The sequence below is a fragment of the Anomaloglossus baeobatrachus genome, chromosome 4 (assembly GCF_048569485.1).
Source record: "Anomaloglossus baeobatrachus isolate aAnoBae1 chromosome 4, aAnoBae1.hap1, whole genome shotgun sequence".
Lineage (NCBI taxonomy): Eukaryota > Metazoa > Chordata > Amphibia > Anura > Aromobatidae > Anomaloglossus > Anomaloglossus baeobatrachus.
In genome coordinates, this window is record NC_134356.1 from 439,885,564 (window position 1) to 439,906,252 (window position 20,689).

The 20,689-nt window shown below is 49.4% G+C and overlaps 1 protein-coding gene across 1 annotated transcript in view; it reads right to left on the reverse strand.

Moving 5' to 3' along the window:
• USP3 (ubiquitin specific peptidase 3) overlaps positions 1–20,689 on the reverse strand; it is a 111,341-nt gene that overhangs the window by 83,932 nt on the left and 6,720 nt on the right. Inside the window, exons 3-6 of the mRNA XM_075342656.1 lie at positions 13,345–13,476; positions 11,493–11,576; positions 9,763–9,844; positions 997–1,079 (exon numbers count right to left, since the gene is read on the reverse strand). Of these exons, the coding sequence (XP_075198771.1) occupies positions 997–1,079; positions 9,763–9,844; positions 11,493–11,576; positions 13,345–13,476 (381 nt within the window). The remainder of the gene's footprint in view (positions 1–996; positions 1,080–9,762; positions 9,845–11,492; positions 11,577–13,344; positions 13,477–20,689) is intronic.

The window sequence follows — 20,689 nt, forward strand, 5'->3', positions numbered from 1 at the left end:
GTCATGTGTCCAAATCTCCTTCAGGATTCAGTTCTCTTGCTTTCTGCCGGCATCCTGTGTCTCCTCCCACACAGTCACATGGGCGTGACGTCATCGCAGGTCCTGCAGGATGGAGATTCCGTCTGCTGTGCAGGTCAGGACTAGCACTCCTGCAGCTCAGACATGGCTGGTGGCTTCTCCAGGTCAGGGGCCCCTCTACTGACACTGGGCTCCCCTGACTCACAGGTCGGCCACTACACAGCAGCACTACACATAGACGCAGAGCGGCTGCCGGGCCCCTATGTGTACTAGTGCCGCTGTGTAGTGGCCGGCCTGTGAGTCAGGGGAGCCCAGTGTCAGTAGAGGGGCGGCTCACTCGTTCCCCCGCTGATCCGGTCTCCTCGGCGCGTCGTCCATTGCTGTCGCTCGCTCTGACCTCTCAGCAGGCGCGCAGTGATGACGTCACCGCGCTCGCTGCAGAGCTGTCAGAAGAACACCGACAGTCACAGCGGGGAGAATGATAAGAGAGAGCGCGCCGCTCACTCTCTCATCATTGCTCTCACTTGTGCTGGCGCCGGCCCTGATCCTTCCCATAGACAGGTAGGAGCCCTGTCTGCGAGCCAGATACGGCCATCAAAAGAGCCATATCTGGCTCGCGAGCCATAGGTTCCCGACCCCTGGGCTAGTATATATGGGTCCATGCTTAAGTGTCTTTTGTAAATTATACTTTGAGTATAGATTTAGCAACCCATTAAATGCATGTATTCCTTAGTTCCTCATGTAATATTACAACTTCGAAAAAGTTAAGACTTGCTTTTCCCAGCATAAGCGTTTACATTCTGGAATTTAGCTGATCGTTGGGCTGGATTCAATTTAAAATGGGTTAGAGTGATACAAAGTTTTGGAAGCGGAGACACACCGATTCGTCCAGATCTTATAGAGTTTGCCTCTGCCAATATATATAGGACATGTAAATTAATTGCAGACATTTAAATCAATTCCACAACTTCTCTTTACCTGAGAGACTGGAGTATTGCATTCATAAAACAGGTATTTCCCAAATTCCGTAAACCAGTGGCACAAATAGCAGAGGTACTTCCCTTGTGAACAAAAGAAAATCATTAAGTAGAAATTGAATGTGGTAACATATACATATTACAGTATAATGTATACGACACACATGTGAATGTTATTACAGTAAACTTATGCAGTTTATAGAGGACTGTTCACTGCCCTGACATATCCATTTTTATAAATACTTGTATTCCAAAAAAGATGAGCCAAATTGTCTTAGTGTTCTGTGGTTCTTCTGTTATCCTTTCTAAGTTATCAATCAATTGACAACTAGGAGTCACCAGTTGGGGGAGTGTCGCTGCAGTCTGACACTGTCCAATCAATGCAAACATGATTAGACCGTATTCACACATTCATGTTTCGAAGTCTGAGTATGGACAGCGATGCATGGACGGACCACGCCTAAACCCAACCACCTCGTAAGTATGGTGGTCCAGACGTGGACTGCGAAATGAAATTTGTGAATCAACTTAAAAATTAACTTTGTTAGTTAGAAATCCCTGTCAAGTCCAAGGTGGTGTTACCAGAGATTTTTTTCTGCAGGCATGTACTTCTTCCCCTGTATGAAACTGACTAATCATAGCTGGCAGCAACAAACAGGGGAAAAGTAAACATGATCCAATTGATTAAAGCAAGCTTTCTCCTGTGGGAGACAAACCCCAATCTCAATAATGACCATCCTGTTCTTATTCCAGGACTATGTGTGATCACAAGGATTGCCAGGAGTAGAGCAGAGATGTGTGTGCTTACTAACATCATTCAGCTTTCATCTCACAGCAGTCAGAATTGTGTGAGGGGCGGTATATCAGAAATTTGTCTCATTAGAAACACATTTTTAGTATATTCTCTCAACACGGTCAAGAGAGATAACATTTCAAAAAGTGTAACCATCTCTGCTCCTGGATCTTTTTAAAATCACACACAGATCTCAAGTAAGAGAAGGGCTCTCTGGTATTACATGTCTCACACAGGAGAAGGCCTGTTCTAACCTATTGTGGGATTATGTTCTTATTCCCTTGTATGTTGCTGCCTGCTAATGATTGGTCAACATTATATAGGGAAAAACTCTAGCACTACCTCTTAGACGTAAATTATAACCTAATATTTACAAGTCAATATCTCAGCAAAGGAGATGAGAAACTGAAAAATAAAAACTAATGTTTTATTCTGGTGTATTCAATGATGTGATCGGTTTAACATTATCTAACTGGTGAAATCTCCTTTTAGGCTAGGGTCACACGACAGTAAAAAAAAAAAATAAAAAATTGGTCACATTTTCATGCAGAAAAGTGGGACGATTTTTTTTCTAACTTCTCATCCATGTGCAGTCTGGGAAATCCATTTTTTTTTAATCAGAAGCTATTAATCATTTACAGAACTATTTAAAGTTTCCTGTGTTACAGATTTGCAGATTTTAATAATTAGATGCCATATCATGACTATATTCATTGCTTATTAATCATACCACGAAGTATTGAGTGCCTGAAAGTTTTTAGTTCCATGCTGTAAAAATTTCTCTGTCTCTCTAGATAGATATATATATATATATATATATATATATATATATATATATATATATATATATATATATATATATATATATATATATATATATATATCTATATATATATATATATATATATATATATATATATATATATATATATATATATATATATATATCTATATATATATATATATATATATATCTATATATATATAACCGTACGAACCAGAAGAGGCCCACGGTGATACTGGTTCCAATGTGCTATGGGGGAGGGGGGGTTCCTTCTGTGTTGTGTGTACGGGGTTTCGCTTAAATTTGTATGTAAAAAGTGTTTTAATAAAAATAATCGAATTAAAAAAAAAAAATAAATAAAATCTGAAACTCCGATGCCATACTGTGGTTCCTAATGGCATCCAATTTTTTTTCTCACTCCCATAGACGTGATTGGGCGAGTCAAACTTATTTTTTTCTCACGTTGAATTAATAGGAGAAGAAGGGAATTTTGTTACTTACCGTAAATTCCTTTTCTTCTAGCTCTTATTGGGAGACCCAGACGATTGGGTGTATAGCACTGCCTCCGGAGGCCACACAAAGCAATTACACTAAAAAGTGTAAGGCCCCTCCCCTTCTGGCTATACACCCCCAGTGGGATCACTGGCTCACCAGTTTTAGTGCAAAAGCAAGAAGGAGGAAAGCCAATAACTGGTTTAAACAAATTCACTCCGAGTAACATCGGAGAACTGAAAACCGTTCAACATGAACAACATGTGTACCCGCAAACAAACCAAAAATCCCGAAGGACAACAGGGCGGGTGCTGGGTCTCCCAATAAGAGCTAGAAGAAAAGGAATTTACGGTAAGTAACAAAATTCCCTTCTTCTTCGGCGCTCTATTGGGAGACCCAGACGATTGGGACGTCCAAAAGCTGTCCCTGGGTGGGTTAAGAAATACCTCATGTTAGAGCTGCAAAGACAGCCCTCCCCTACGGGGAGGCAACTGCCGCCTGCAGGACTCTTCTACCTAGGCTGGCGTCCGCCGAAGCATAGGTATGCACCTGATAATGTTTGGTGAAAGTGTGCAGACTCGACCAGGTAGCTGCCTGGCACACCTGTTGAGCCGTAGCCTGGTGTCGCAATGCCCAGGACGCACCCACGGCTCTGGTAGAATGGGCCTTCAGCCCTGATGGGACCGGAAGCCCCGCAGAACGGTAGGCTTCAAGAATTGGTTCTTTGATCCATCGAGCCAGGGTGGCCTTAGAAGCCTGCGACCCTTTGCGCTTACCAGCGACAAGGACAAAGAGTGCATCCGAACGGTGCAGGGGCGCCGTGCGGTAAATGTAGATTCTGAGTGCTCTCACCAGATCTAACAAATGTAAATCCTTCTCATACCGATGAACTGCATGAGGGCAAAACGAAGGTAAAGAGATATCCTGATTAAGATGAAAAGAGGATACCACCTTCGGGAGAAACTCCTGAATGGGGCGCAGCACTACCTTGTCCTGGTGGAAGACCAGGAAGGGAGCCTTGGAAGACAGCGCTGCTAGCTCAGACACTCTCCGAAGAGATGTGATCGCTACCAGAAAAGCCACTTTCTGTGATAGTCTAGAAAGTGAAACCTCCTTCAGAGGCTCGAAGGGCGGCTTCTGGAGGGCAACTAGTACCCTGTTCAGATCCCATGGATCTAACGGCCGCTTGTACGGGGGAACGATATGGCAAACCCCCTGTAGGAACGTGCGCACCTTAGAAAGTCGTGCTAGACGCTTCTGAAAAAAGACGGATAGCGCCGAGACTTGTCCTTTAAGGGAGCCGAGCGACAAACCTTTTTCTAACCCAGATTGCAGGAAAGAAAGAAGGGTAGGTAATGCAAATGGCCAGGGAGACACTCCCTGAGCAGAGCACCAGGATAAGAATATCCTCCACGTTCTGTGGTAGATCTTAGCAGACGTGGGCTTCCTAGCCTGTCTCATGGTGGCAACGACCCCTTGGGATAAGCCTGAAGACGCTAGGATCCAGGACTCAATGGCCACACAGTCAGGTTCAGGGCCGCAGAATTCCGATGGAAAAACGGCCCTTGGGACAGTAAGTCTGGTCGGTCTGGTAGTGCCCACGGTTGGCCGACCGTGAGATGCCACAGATCCGGATACCACGCCCTCCTCGGCCAGTCTGGAGCGACGAGTATGACGCGGCTGCAGTCGGATCTGATCTTGCGTAGCACTCTGGGCAAGAGTGCCAGAGGTGGAAACACATAAGGGAGCCGGAACTGCGACCAATCTTGCACTAGGGCGTCTGCTGCTAGAGCTCTTTGATCGCGAGACCGTGCCATGAAGGTTGGGACCTTGTTGTTGTGCCGGGACGCCATTAGGTCAACGTCCGGCCTTCCCCATCGGCGACAGATTTCCTGAAACACGTCCGGGTGAAGGGACCATTCCCCTGCGTCCATGCCCTGGCGACTGAGGAAGTCTGCTTCCCAGTTTTCTACGCCGGGGATGTGAACTGCGGATATGGTGGAGGCCGTGGCTTCCACCCACATCAGAATCCGCCGGACTTCCTGGAAGGCTTGCCGACTGCGAGTCCCCCCTTGGTGATTGATGTATGCCACCGCTGTGGAGTTGTCCGATTGAATTCGGATCTGCTTCCCTTCCAGCCACTGCTGGAAGGCTAGTAGGGCAAGAAACACTGCTCTGATTTCCAGAACATTGATCTGAAGGCTGGACTCCTGCTGAGTCCACGTACCCTGAGCCCTGTGGTGGAGAAACACTGCTCCCCACCCTGACAGACTCGCGTCTGTCGTGACCACCGCCCAGGACGGTGGTAGGAAGGATCTTCCCTGTGATAATGAGGTGGAAAGGAGCCACCACTGCAGAGAGTCCTTGGCCGTCTGGGAAAGGGAGACTTTCCTGTCCAGGGATGTCGACTTCCCGTCCCATTGGCGGAGAATGTCCCATTGAAGTGGACGCAGATGAAACTGCGCAAACGGAACCGCCTCTATTGCCGCCACCATCTTCCCGAGGAAGTGCATGAGGCGTCTTAAGGAGTGCGACTGACTTTGAAGGAGAGCCTGCACCCCAGTCTGTAGAGACCGCTGCTTGTCCAGCGGAAGCTTCACTATCGCTGAGAGAGTATGAAACTCCATGCCAAGATACGTTAGTGATTGGGTCGGTGACAGATTTGACTTTGGGAAGTTGATGATCCACCCGAACGCCTGGAGAGTCTCCAGTGCAAAATTCAGGCTGAGTTGGCATGCCTCCTGAGAGGGTGCCTTGACCAGTAGATCGTCCAAGTAAGGGATCACAGAGTGTCCGTGAGAGTGCAAGACTGCTACCACTGCTGCCATGATCTTGGTGAACACCCGAGGGGCTGTCGCCAGACCAAATGGCAGAGCCACGAACTGAAGATGGTCGTCTCCTATCACGAAGCGTAGAAAGCGTTGGTGCTCCGTAGCAATCGGCACGTGGAGATAAGCATCTTTGATGTCTATTGATGCTAGGAAATCTCCTTGGGACATTGAGGCAATGACTGAGCGGAGGGATTCCATCCGGAACCGCCTGGCGTTCACATGCTTGTTGAGCAGTTTTAGGTCCAGAACAGGACGGAAGGAGCCGTCCTTTTTTGGAACCACAAAGAGATTGGAGTAAAATCCTCGCCCCCTTTCCTGAGGGGGGACAGGGATCACGACTCCTTCTGCTCTTAGAGAGTCCACCGCCTGCAGCAGGGCATCTGCTCGGTTGGGGTGTGGGGAGGTTCTGAAGAACCGAAGTGGAGGCCGAGAACTGAACTCGATTCTGTACCCGCGAGACAAAATGTCTGTTACCCACCGGTCTTTGACCTGTGACAGCCAAATGTCGCAAAAGCGGGAGAGCCTGCCACCGACCGAGGATGCGGAGGGAGGAGGCCGAGAGTCATGAGGTAGCCGCCTTGGAAGCGGTTCCTCCATTTGCTTTCCTGGGGCGTGAGTGAGCCCGCCAGGAATCTGAGCTGCCTTGTCCTTTCTGAGTCCCTTTGGACGAGGAGAATTGGGGCTTGCCCGAGCCTCGAAAGGACCGAAACCTCGACTGCCACTTTTTCTGTTGAGGTTTACTTGCTCTGGGCTGTGGCAAGGAAGAGTCCTTACCCTTGGACTGTTTTATGATTTCAGCCAATGGCTCACCAAACAGTCTGTCTCTAGATAATGGCAAGCTGGTTAAGCATTTTTTGGAACCAGCATCTGCTTTCCAGTCCTTTAACCATAAGGCTCTGCGCAAAACCACAGAATTGGCGGCCGCCATAGAGGTACGGCTCGTAGATTCTAGGACAGCATTGATAGCATAGGTCGCAAACGCAGACATTTGCGAAGTTAGGGACGCCACCTGCGGCACTGCTGGATGCATGATAGCATCCACCTGTGCTAAACCAGCTGAAATAGCTTGTAGTGCCCACACGGCCGCGAATGCTGGAGCAAACGACGCGCCGATAGCTTCATAGACAGATTTTAACCAAAGGTCCATCTGTCTGTCGTTGGCATCTTTAAGTGAAGCGCCATCCTCTACTGCGACTATGGATCTAGCCGCAAGCTTGGAAATTGGGGGATCCACCTTTGGGCACTGGGTCCAGCGTTTGGCCACTTCAGAGGGAAAAGGATAACGGGTATCCTTAGAACGTTTAGAGAAACGCTTGTCTGGATGAGCGTCGTGCTTCTGGATTGATTCTCTGAAGTCAGAGTGGTCCAAAAAAGCACTTAATTTACGCTTGGGATACAGGAAATGGAACTTCTCCTGCTGTGCAGCTGCCTCCTCTGCAGAAGGGGCTGGGGGAGAAATATCCAACAGTCTATTAATGGCCGATATAAGGTCATTAACCATGGCGTCACCATCAGGGGCATCCAGATTGAGAGGGGCCTCAGGATTAGAATCCTGATCACCGTCCTCAGTCTCATCACAGAGAGACTCTTCTCGCTGAGACCCTGAGCAGTGTGATGACGTCGAGGGTCTTTCCCAGCGAGCTCGCTTAGGCTGCCTGGGACTGTCATCTGAGTCAGAGACTTCGGCTTGTGATGCTTGAGACCCCCTTGAAGTACGGATTAGTTCCAACTGAGGGGGACCGGAGAGCATAGACACAGCAGTGTCCATGGTCTGAGGAACTGGCCTGGCCTGCAAGGTCTCCAGGATTTTTGACATAGTCTCAGACATTTTATCAGCAAACACTGCAAAGTCTGTCCCCGTCACCGGGGCAGGGTTCACAGGCGTCTCTGCCTGGGCTACCACCACAATAGGCTCTGGCTGACGAAGTGCCACTGGGACTGAACATTGCACACAATGTGAATCCTTGGAGCCTGCCGGTAGATCAGCCCCACATGCAGTACAAACAGTGTACACAGCCCGTGCCTTGGCAGCCTTGCGTTTTGCGGATGACATGTTGCTGCCTCCTTAGAGCAGTACAGGGTGTCCAGCCAAGAAGCGACCTTACAGTGCACTATATAAATATATATATATATGGTACCCAGAAAAAAGTACACTAATATATCACTGAGGCACTAGTGGGGCCAGCACTACTGTGCAGCTTACCGCCCGCTTAGGAGCGGTGTGTGGTCGCCAGAAATCCCTCTAGTCTGGGTCTCCCAGAGCCTGCTGCCTTTCCCCAGCCAGATCGCATGTGTAATGGCTGCCGGCGTCCTTGTGGAGAGGGGGGGCGGGCCCTGGGCGTACACCGACGAAGAGCGGGAAGTCTGCTTCCCCTTGTGCCTAGTGAGAGGGCTGGAGCATGTAAATAAAGCTCCAGCCCTCGGCGCTGCCAATTGAGCAGCGTCTCTCCCCTACCCTGATTGACAGGGTGGGGGCGGGAACGAAGCGGCGCTAGGCCGCAGAAGCCGGGGGCTAAAGTTAGAAGCGCCGCCGCCGTAAAAGCGCGGTCGGCGCCAAGTCCCCGGCGCACCACAAGTCGCAGCTGCGCCGCCGCTCCAGGAGCGGTCGGCGCAGTAGTTCCCAACATATAACGTCACTCAGCAAAGCTGCAGTGACCTAACCCCAGCGTACAGCGCTACTGTCCCCGGCGCACTATAACGCTCAGCAAGCCTTGCGAGTGTCCGTGCCTGCCGGGGACACAGAGTACCTGAAAGTTGCAGGGCCTTGTCCCTGAACGGCACTCCCGCTCCAAATCCAGCAGGTTCTCTGGGTCTGTGGATGGAGCCCGGCCCCAGGGCTTGGGGGCCGGCAAGATCCCACTTCCACAGAGCCCTCCAGGGGATGTGGAAGGAAAACAGCATGTGGGCTCCAGCCTCTGTACCAGCAATAGGTACCTCAACCTTACAAGCACCACCGCGGGTGAGAAGGGAGCATGCTGGGGGCCCCATATGGGCCCTCTTTTCTTCCATCCGATAGAGCCAGCAGCTACTGCTGACTACAAATAGTGGAGCTATGCGTGGATGTCTGACCTCCTTCGCACAAAGCAGAAAACTGGTGAGCCAGTGATCCCACTGGGGGTGTATAGCCAGAAGGGGAGGGGCCTTACACTTTTTAGTGTAATTGCTTTGTGTGGCCTCCGGAGGCAGTGCTATACACCCAATCGTCTGGGTCTCCCAATAGAGCGCCGAAGAAAGAATACACGTTTATCAGCACTGCTTCACTGTATAACATTGGTCCGAGTGCAATACCCTTTTTATCAGTGGTGTGAGCGAGCTCCAAGAGGTATATTCATGGCATTTTTTAGTAAGTCAAAAAATGGAATAGTGTGGCAAAACTGATATATTTATCATATAGCTACTACAGCTGTGCTACAAATATGGCGCATGGTTTTCAAAAAGTCATAGTGATTATGTCACAAATGGTGGCAGCACAATCCTGTGATGAGGCCTTAGATGTCATGTCAGTAGTACAATCTGTAAAGAAAACTTCAGCTAATGGAGAGAGGTGGGCCGTGAAAGTTAAAGTAGGTAAATCATTACTAGCAAGTACTGTGTATTTTGGCATTATTTTATTTCTGTAATGCTCACTATGGAAGATTTTATTACAATCATGTCTCTGAAAAAGTCACCAAAAATGGCACGTGATAGATTACTGGATATTTCTCATTACAAGACTAGAATTCTAAAACTTACACTTCTGCCAAAACTATATAAAGGGAACTTAATTATCAGTCGGATCCTTTTATCTCTTCGATAAACATTTCTGCACATAAAAAACACTGACATCATAAAATTAACCAAGGTCAGAGGGATAGTCCAAATACTTACATTTATTTTGAGTGTTTTCTTATTTAGTGACGGATTATCCGATAACTTTCTCTTTCTATGCCTTTCTACTGTAAAAGCAGAACTGACAGAGGAAACAATTACTGACAGGTCCACAGAAGAAAAACTATTGACTATCCTTCCGTGATTATTACCACCATAATACAGATTTCATATAGAATGGTAGAGATGGAACGGACCTTCTGATCATCTAGTCCACCCCCCTGCGATTGCAGGATTCACTCTGTCATCCACTACAGATGTCTATCCAGTCTCTTTTTGAAGGCTTCCATTGAAGGAGCACTCACCACCTCTTGTGGGAGCCTGTTCCACTCGATCATCCTCACTGCCAAAAATTTTCTTCTATAATCTAATCTGTGTCTCCTCTTAATCAGATTCATGAATCATGGAATGAGCCCGAACAGCTCACTGCTATCCTTGAGACTTTAAATGGAATCTGTCAGTATAATTTCACCCCCTCGTACGCTTTTTTTTTTAATTCCATACCTTTACATAGCCAGTTCATTCCTCCATTACTGAGAATTCAGTGTTTAAATCAATATGCAAATTAAACTAAAGCACTATAGTAGATTGGAAACTTCTGGCACTCCAGCTCTATTTCTGCCCAGCAACCGCCTCCTTCCACTTGAATAACCACTTCTATCCTGTGTGACTTTAGTCAAGTAAGAGGTGGCGGCATTGGGAAGAGACTAGAGCTGGAGTGACAGAGGCTTCAGATCTACAACAGCCATTTGCATATCAATTCAAATGGTGGTTTCTCTAACAGAAGAATGGACAGGCCATGTAAAGGTATTGTTGGCCTGGTCTTCGAAAGAGCTACATTCACATGACTAGTTTGGGGTATGAAATTCTGCTGACATTCAAATTAAGCAGGTTGATTTCACATATATGATGCCCTAACCTCTTTTGCTGGGTTTATGAATATCACAAAACAGTACAATTTTCACGTTTGTTAAAGGGGGCTTACCAATTTAGGGAGAATCATGCTCGTTTACAGTCTATAGCAAAAGCTGTACATATCACTTCAGTAACTTAAAGGGAACCAGTCATCAGAAGAGGGAGATCGCGGTCACGAGATTGTGGGCAGGCACTTGCGATGCAATCACAGCGCTGCCCATAGTCTCGTGCCTGCGACCACGTCACCAGCGGTCCTCGCGTGCACGGGACCTCGGGTGCAGTGGGCGGCGTCCTGAGATATGAAATGGAGCAATGGGGGACGGTGTCAATCTGCAGGAGGGACAGCAACGGACGCAAGAGAGCCCACCCCCATGGAGAATTTACAAGAATGGCAGACAAAAAGGTACAACTTTATAAAGTGTTTAATTTGGTTTCAAAGGGGGCACAAAAAGTACAGGAACCTTGCTAGAATGCAGACCAGGAGCTGCAGAGGGGGAAACGTTTAGGTTTCAAGCTAAATTTCTGATGACAGGTTCCCTTTAACTTTTCTCAGGTTTCCTCAGACATGTCATTTCTTAAATTTCTCATTATTTTCAAGATATTGGATTACTATAATGAATGAAGATACTGATCTCATGGAGAAGCTGAAAACCTATACATGGCTTGTCTTGCCCTCAGGAGTGCTCTCTATCCAGTATAGCCGTAAGCCAATGAGAACAGCTACATGATCAGCTTTTGTCTTGAGATTTCACATTCTAGCTCATAAATGCAACTAAAGACAAGAAAAATAAATTACTTTTTATTTTTCTACTTACTTTTCTAAGTTTTGCAAGTATTCCCGAACTTTCTGCACCAAACATAACTTTGTGTCGTTAACCACAAAGTCATCACAACGGTAACTGCAATCAGGAAAAATAGACATGGATTAAAAAGAAATAATATATATTTTTATTACTATACAAAATTTTGAAAGAAGTTACAAGAAGCTAAAACATTAAACTGGTCACTTTGGGAACAAGTCATTATCCTTAAAAGTGGTGGTTCCCTAGTCTACAGTAGTGACCACATCCCTGTAAAACTGATAGGGAAGGCTTTTTCTAATTACCTTGATCAGCGAAATCAGCCTCTGAGCGGCGCTATTGTGGTCCGCTCATCCCCAGGAAGTGCGCCCCCCCTCCCAGGGTCCATGACCTCTGAGATCTGATGATGTCACATTAACTTCCAGTTGACCTAACACCACCGCAGCCGGCCCCAGTCTCCCTGAGTCACTGGGCGGCGTTTCCCCGTTCATCACAGCCCAGCATCTCGGATGTGCTCTGCTTCACTGCAGAGCGCCGCAAGCAGGAGCAATGCAGGGCTGGGACCAGCGGTGAAATGCCGCCCATAGCCCAGTCACTCAGGAAGACTTGAGCTAGGCTCAGCGATGTCACATCAACTTCCAGTTGACCTGACATCACTAGATCCCAGAGGTCACAGAGCCCAGGGAGGTCACTGCATGGGCATGAGCGGACCGCAATAACGCCGCTCAGAGGCCGAATTCGCTGATCAAGATTTTTAGAAAAAGCCTCCCCTACCAGTTTTACATAGAGGTGGCCACTACTACGGAGTAGTGAACCACCTCTTTAATTCCTGCAGCTTTAAAGTTTGTGCAATTCCTGTACATAGCTGGATGTCCTGTTTCTCACATCGATCTTACAGCATACAACTCCTGGCTGTATTTGCTCCATGACTGCCAAAAATAGCCATGCTCTGTTCCCTTCTTTTTTGGTCATTTTGGACAATGAATGGAGTAGATTGAGCATATCCACCTCCATTCCATTCAAGTCATGGCTCTGCAGACCCAGAGTCCCAGAGCCTCATTCTTGGGATCGCTGGGGAGGTCCCCATGGTCAAGCCCCCAGCGATCAGTAATATATGTAATGGGGATAACTTATCTTTGGAACAACTCATCATCTTGACGTAATAAAGAGACATTCCCTTTAAGGGTACCGTCACACTTTAGCGTCGCAGCAGCGATCCCCCCAGCGATCTGACCTGGTCAGGATCGCTGCTGCGTCGCTACATGGTCGCTGGTGAGCTGTCAAACAGGCAGATCTCACCAGCGACCAGTGACCAGCCCCCAGCCAGCAGCAACGTACAAGCGACGCTGCGCTTGCACGGAGCCGGCGTCTGGAAGCTGCGGACACTGGTAACTAAGGTAAACATCGGGTATGGTTACCCGATGTTTACCTTAGTTACCAGCGCACACCGCTTAGCTTAGCGTGTGCAGGGAGCAGGAGCCGGCACTGGCAGCGTGAGAGCTGCGGAGGCTGGTAACGAAGGTAAATATCAGGTAACCACTTTGGTTACCCGATGTTTACCTTGGTTACAGCTTACCGCAGGCTGTCAGACGCCGGCTCCTGCTCCCTGCACATTCAGGATTGTTGCTCTCTCGCTGTCACACACAGCGATGTGTGCTTATCAGCGGGAGAGCAACAATAAAAAAACGAACCAGGGCTGTGTGTAACGAGCAGCGATCTCACAGCAGGGGCCAGATCGCTGCTCAGTGTCACACACAGCGAGATCGCTAATGAGGTCACAAAAAACGTGACTCAGCAGCGATCTCAGTAGCGATCTCGCTGTGTGTGAAGTACCCCTAAGAAGAGTATCAGAAAGACTGAACCTCACCAATATGTGCTGTAGCTGCTGCAGTCCATACACACCGTGTGCTGAGTTTTCTCTAACTTTTCTTGCAGCTTGTGGTTGGGCAGTGGTGTTTGGGCTTCCTCGTAATGTTTCTTGGCATGACCATTCACGTACCTGTTCATCACATGGAAACAATCACATAGGAAGAACAATTTTTTCTCATTAGGGACATTTCACATGATTTTATTGTAGAAGTTTATCTAACGTCTCAAAGTGCATTCAAGCAGATCTATACTAATATCCATAGTATTGACATCAATAACATTCATTTACAGAACAGAAAGTTCTAAAACCCAGAACAAGATGAACACACAGTGACGGTATACATGGATCTCATGATGCACTTAGAATTGTTGATAGGAACGCTCATATCCAATCAGACCATGTAAATATGTTACTGATAACATCCTTCTGTATGGGGACAAAACAATGGTAAAAGTGATCATTGTGTCCCCATTATTATTCATTGCTCTGTGGAAACGCGCCAGTAATCGAGCACTGATTGACTTGTTATATTGACGATTAATGCTCGCTAACGTGCGCTGACTAGTTTAATTCGCACAGCTAAACGTGCTCTTGTTATATTGGCATTATAATTCCAGTTTACCAGTCTTCTCTCCATCTCTTGAAAGATAAGTCAATGTGAAGAGCATTAGAGACAGCATGTCTGGAGTCATGGGAATTTTTCCCTTAAAAAGGTTGTCTAAGACTTTTTTATTTTTCTCGAACTTTGGGTTTAGAAACTGGCGGGTAGTTAACATTTACCAACCTATTCTGCCCAGCACCGAGCGGTTACGTACTGCTGCTGCAGTTTTTATTGACATGTCACAGAGCAGTGGCTTCTCTTCCGCTCTGTTGACTGATGGGGCTTTCCGATGACATGCTGATTGACAGCCGGCTCCCTGCTGACTAACTGCGGGGAGCCAGCTGTCAATCAGCAGTCACACCTCCTCGACAGAGCGGCCCAGAAGAGGAAGAGCTGCTCTGTTGATGTGAAGCAGGACAATCGCCGGTAGGAGCGGTCTGTAACAGCTCTGAGCTAGCGCCTGGCAGTTATTATGCCTATGTTAAAAAATAAAATTGGCCCAGACAACCCCTTTAATATGGAATCTGTCAGCAGAATTTTGCTATCTAATTTGAGAGCAGCATAATAAGAGGGGCAGAGACCCTGATTAAAGCAATATGTCAATAACTGGGCTGGTTAGTGTAGTATTTATAAAGCCATTGTTGTATCGGCAGATTACCAGAGAGCTAGTAAACCTCCTGCCATGTAGTCAAACCTCAGCCCACCTGATTCTACCTATACATAGTAAGCTGTCAATCAGTGATGTGGGCGTATACTGCTTCATCTGCAGCAGATAAAATAAAGATTGTATCAAAACTGCAGCAAGCAGCACAAAGTGATACATCACTGGGATCAGGATCTCTGTCTCTACATTATGCTGCTCTCAGATGGGGTAGAAAGAAGGGAATTTTGTTTACTTACCGTAAATTCCTTTTCTTCTAGCTCCAATTGGGAGACCCAGACAATTGGGTGTATAGCTTCTGCCTCCGGAGGCCACACAAAGTATTACACTTAAAAGTGTAAAGCCCCTCCCCTTCTGCCTATACACCCCCCCGTGCATCACGGGCTCCTCAGTTTTGGTGCAAAAGCAGGAAGGAGGAAACTTATAAATTGGTCTAAAGTAAATTCAATCCGAAGGAAGTTCGGAAAACTGAAAACCATTCAACATGAACAACATGTGTACACAAAGAACAACAGCCCGAAGGGAACAGGGGCGGGTGCTGGGTCTCCCAATTGGAGCTAGAAGAAAAGGAATTTACGGTAAGTAAACAAAATTCCCTTCTTCTTTGTCGCTCCATTGGGAGACCCAGACAATTGGGATGTCCAAAAGCAGTCCCTGGGTGGGTAAAATAATACCTCGTAATAGAGCCGTAAAACGGCCCCTTCCTACAGGTGGGCAACCGCCGCCTGAAGGACTCGCCTACCTAGGCTGGCATCTGCCGAAGCATAGGTATGCACCTGATAGTGTTTCGTGAAAGTGTGCAGGCTCGACCAGGTAGCCGCCTGACACACCTGCTGAGCCGTAGCCTGGTGCCGCAAAGCCCAGGACGCACCCACGGCTCTGGTAGAATGGGCCCTCAGCCCTGAGGGAACCGGAAGCCCAGAAGAACGGTAGGCTTCGAGAATTGGTTCCTTGATCCACCGAGCCAGGGTTGATTTGGAAGCCTGTGACCCTTTACGCTGGCTAGCGACAAGGACAAAGAGTGCATCCGAGCGGCGCAGAGGCGCCGTACGAGAAATGTAGATTCTGAGTGCTCTCACCAGATCTAACAAGTGCAAATCCTTTTCACATTGGTGAACTGGATGAGGACAAAAAGAAGGTAAGGAGATATCCTGATTGAGATGAAAGGGGGATACCACCTTAGGGAGAAATTCCGGAACCGGACGCAGAACTACCTTGTCCTGGTGAAACACCAGGAAAGGAGCTTTGCATGACAGCGCTGCTAGCTCAGACACTCTCCGAAGAGATGTGACTGCCACTAGGAAGACCACCTTCTGCGAAAGGCGTGAAAGAGAAATATCCTTCATTGGCTCGAAAGGTGGTTTCTGAAGAGCCATCAGCACCCTGTTCAGATCCCAGGGTTCTAACGGACGCTTGTAAGGAGGGACTATGTGACAAACCCCCTGCAGGAACGTGCGTACCTGTGGAAGTCTGGCAAGGCGCTTCTGAAAAAACACAGAGAGCGCAGAGACTTGTCCCTTAAGGGAGCCGAGCGACAAACCCTTTTCCAACCCAGATTGAAGGAAGGAAAGAAAAGTGGGCAAGGCAAATGGCCAGGGAGTAAAACCCTGATCAGAGCACCAGGATAAGAAATGATAAGAATATCCTCCACGTCCTGTGGTAGATCTTGGCGGACGTTGGTTTCCTGGCCTGTCTCATAGTGGCAATGACCTCTTGAGATAACCCTGAAGACGCTAGGATCCAGGACTCAATGGCCACACAGTCAGGTTGAGGGCCGCAGAATTCAGATGGAAAAACGGCCCTTGAGACAGCAAGTCTGGTCGGTCTGGTAGTGCCCACGGTTGGCCCACCGTGAGATGCCACAGATCCGGATACCACGACCTCCTCGGCCAGTCTGGAGCGACGAGGATGGCGCGGCGGCAGTCGGACCTGATCTTGCGTAACACTCTGGGCAACAGTGCCAGAGGAGGAAACACATAAGGCAGTTGAAACTGCGACCAATCCTGAACTAATGCGTCTGCCGCCAGAGCTCTGTGATCTTGAGACCGTGCCATGAATGCCGGGACCTTGTTGTTGTGCCAGGACGCCATTAGGTCGACGTCCGGCATCCCCCAGCGGCAACAGATCTCTTGAAACACGTCCGGGTGAAGGGACCATTCCCCTGCGTCCATACCCTGGCGACTGAGAAAGTCTGCTTCCCAGTTTTCTACGCCCGGGATGTGAACTGCGGATATGGTGGAGGCTGTGGCTTCCACCCACAGCAGAATCCGCCGGACTTCTTGGAAGGCTTGCCGACTGCGTGTTCCGCCTTGGTGGTTGATGTATGCCACCGCGGTGGAGTTGTCCGACTGAATTCGGATCTGCTTGCCTTCCAGCCACGGCTGGAACGCCTTCAGGGCAAGATACACTGCCCTTATCTCCAGAACATTGATCTGAAGGGAGGACTCTGTCTGAGTCCAGGTACCCTGAGCCCTGTGGTGGAGAAAGACCGCTCCCTACCCTGACAGACTCGCGTCCGTCGTGACCACCGCCCAGGATGGGGGTAGGAAGGATTTCCCCTTCGACAATGAAGTGGGAAGAAGCCACCACCGAAGAGAGGCTTTGGCTGCCTGAGAGAGGGAGACGTTCCTGTCGAGGGACGTCGCCTTCCTGTCCCATTTGCGGAGAATGTCCCATTGAAGTGGACGCAGATGAAACTGCGCAAAAGGAACTGCCTCCATTGCTGCCACCATCTTCCCTAGGAAGTGCATGAGGCGCCTCAAGGGTTGTGACTGGCCTTGAAGGAGAGATTGCACCCCTGTCTGTAGTGAACGCTGTTTGTCCAGCGGAAGCTTCACTATCGCTGAGAGAGTATGAAACTCCATGCCGAGATATGTCAGCGATTGGGCCGGTGTCAGATTTGACTTTGGGAAATTGATGATCCACCCGAATCTCTGGAGAGTCTCCAGAGCAATGTTCAGGCTGTGTTGGCATGCCTCTCGAGAGGGTGCCTTGACAAGCAGATCGTCTAAGTAAGGGATCACCGAGTGTCCCTGCGAGTGTAGGACTGCTACCATTGTTGCCATGACCTTGGTGAAGACCCGTGGGGCTGTTGCCAGGCCAAAAGGCAGTGCCACGAACTGAAGGTGTTCGTCTCCTATGGCGAAACGCAGGAAGCGCTGATGCTCTGGTGCAATCGGTACGTGGAGATAAGCATCTTTGATGTCGATTGATGCTAGGAAATCTCCTTGGGACATTGAGGCGATGACGGAGCGGAGCGATTCCATCCGGAACCGCCTGGTTTTTACGTGTTTGTTGAGTAGTTTTAGGTCCAGAACAGGACGGAAAGATCCGTCCTTTTTTGGCACCACAAACAAGTTGGAGTAAAAACCGTGACCCTGTTGCTGAAGAGGAACAGGGATCACCACTCCTTCTGCCTTCAGAGTGCACACCGCCTGAAGAAGAGCATCGGCTCGCTCGGGGGGCGGAGAAGTTCTGAAGAATCGAGTCAGGGGACGAGAGCTGAACTCTATCCTGTAACCGTGAGACAGAATGTCTCTCACCCAACGGTCTTGTACCTGTGGCAGCCAGGCGTCGCAAAAGCGGGAGAGCCTGCCACCGACCGAGGATGCGGTGTGAAGAGGCCGAAAGTCATGAGGAGGCCGCTTTGGGAGCGGTTCCTCCGGCGGTCTTTTTAGGACGTGACTTAGACCGCCATGAATCGGGGTTCGTCTGACCCTTCCGTGGCCTGTTGGACGAGGAGGATTGAGACCTGCCCGCGGGCCGAAAGGACCGAAACCTCGATTGTACCTTCCGTTGTTGAGGTCTGTTTGGTTTGGACTGGGGTAAGGATGAGTCCTTTCCCTTGGATTGTTTAATGATTTCATCCAATCGCTCACCAAACAGGCGGTCGCCAGAAAATGGCAAACCGGTTAAGAACTTTTTGGAAGCAGAGTCTGCCTTCCATTCACGTAGCCACATGGCCCTGCGGACTGCCACCGAATTGGCGGATGCTACCGCCGTACGGCTCGCAGAGTCCAGGACAGCATTAATGGCGTAGGACGCAAACGCCGACGCCTGAGAGGTTAAGGACACCACTTGCGGAGCAGAGGCACGTGTGACTGCATTAATCTGCGAGTGACAAGCTGAGATAGCTTGGAGTGCCCATACGGCTGCGAATGCCGGAGCAAAAGACGCGCCGATAGCTTCATAGATGGATTTCAACCAGAGCTCCATCTGTCTGTCAGTGGCATCTTTGAGTGAAGCCCCATCTTCCACTGCAACTATGGATCTAGCCGCCAGTCTGGAGATTGGAGGATCCACCTTGGGACACTGAGCCCAACCCTTGACAACGTCAGGGGGGAAGGGATAACGTGTATCCTTAAGGCGCTTAGAAAAGCGCTTATCTGGACAAGCTCGGTGTTTCTGGACTGCCTCTCTGAAGTCGGAGTGATCCAGAAACGTACTCATTGTACGCTTGGGAAACCTAAAACGGAATTTCTCCTGCTGAGAAGCTGACTCCTTGGAGGAGCTGGGGGAGAAAGATCCAACACCTGATTGATTGTCGCTATAAGATCATTCACTATGGCGTCTCCTTCAGGTGTATCTAGGTTGAGAGCGGCCTCAGGATCAGAATCCTGATCTGCCACCTCCGCTTCATCCTCTAGAGAGTCCTCCTGCTGAGACCCTGAGCAGTGTGATGAAGTCGAGGGAATCTCCCTGCGAGCCCACTTAGGCGGTCTGGGACTGCGGTCCGTGTCAGAGACCTCACCTTGGGACCTATGAGTCACCCCAGGAGCACCTTGCTGCTCCAACTGAGGGGGGCCTGGGGTCAATGATTCAACCGTGCCCGGGGCCTGTGTTATAGGTCTGGACTGCAAAGCTTCTAGTATCTTAGCAGACCATTTATCCATACTCTCAGAGAGTTTGTCAGCGAATACTGCAAACTCCGTCCCTGTCACCTGGACAGTGGTAGCAGGTGGTTCCACTTGGGCCACCAGTGGCAGAGGCTCCGGCTGAGTAAGTGCCACAGGGGCCGAGCATTGCACACAATGAGGGTAGGTGGAACCTGCCGGTAGCATAGCCGCACATGAGGTACAGGTTGCAAAGTAAGCCTGTGCTTTGGCACCCTTGCTTTTTGCGGACGACATGTTGTCTCCTCTGAGTACAATCCGGGAGGGTATATAGCCAAAAACCAACAGTGCGACCGTACAGAGTAAATGTATAGCATATAAGCATATATATACACTTCGGCACCCAGGGGGTCCAGCACCTAGAAACAGGTGCGGCTTACCGTCCGCTCAAAGCGGTTGTGTGACCACCAGATTCCCAGCCTGGGTCTCCCAGAGCCGTGTCTCTCCTCTCCAGCTTCAGAAGTGCTGACAGGAATGGCTGCCGGCGTTCTGTGAGGAGGAGGGGGCCGTGGGCGTGCCCTAGAAAGTGCGGGAATCTGGTGCCCCATGGTGCTCAGTGAGGGGGGAGGAGGATGCAAAGTATGCTCCTGCCCTCAGCGCTGACGTCCAATGCAGCGTCCCTCCCTTCCCCTGACTGGCAGGCCCGGGGGCGGGAGTATGCGGTACTAGGCCGCAGAAGCCGGGGACTAAAGTTATAAGCGCGGCCGGCAAACAAGCGCGGCCAGCGCGGTAGTCCCGGCGCACTAACACACCCAGCAGTGCTGCAGCGTGTATGACACAAGCGCTCCATGCGCCGTCCCCGAGGGGACACAGAGTACCTCACAGTAGCAGGGCCTTGTCCCTGACGATACCCGGCTCCTGTCCAGCAGATTCCCCAGGGGCTGCGGAGGGAGCACGGTCCCAGTGCCTGGAGACCGATTAGGATCCCACTTCACCCAGAGCCCTGAAAGGGATGGGGAAGGAAAACAGCATGTGGCTCCTGCCTATGTACCCGCAATGGGTACCTCAACCTTAACAGCACCGCCGACCAGAGTGGGGTGAGAAGGGAGCATGCCGGGGGCCCTGTTATGGGCCCTCTTTTCTTCCATCCGATATAGTCAGCAGCTGCTGCTGACTAACATGTGGAGCTTGCGTGGATGTGTGCCTCCTTCGCACAAAGCATAAAAACTGGGGAGCCCGTGATGCACG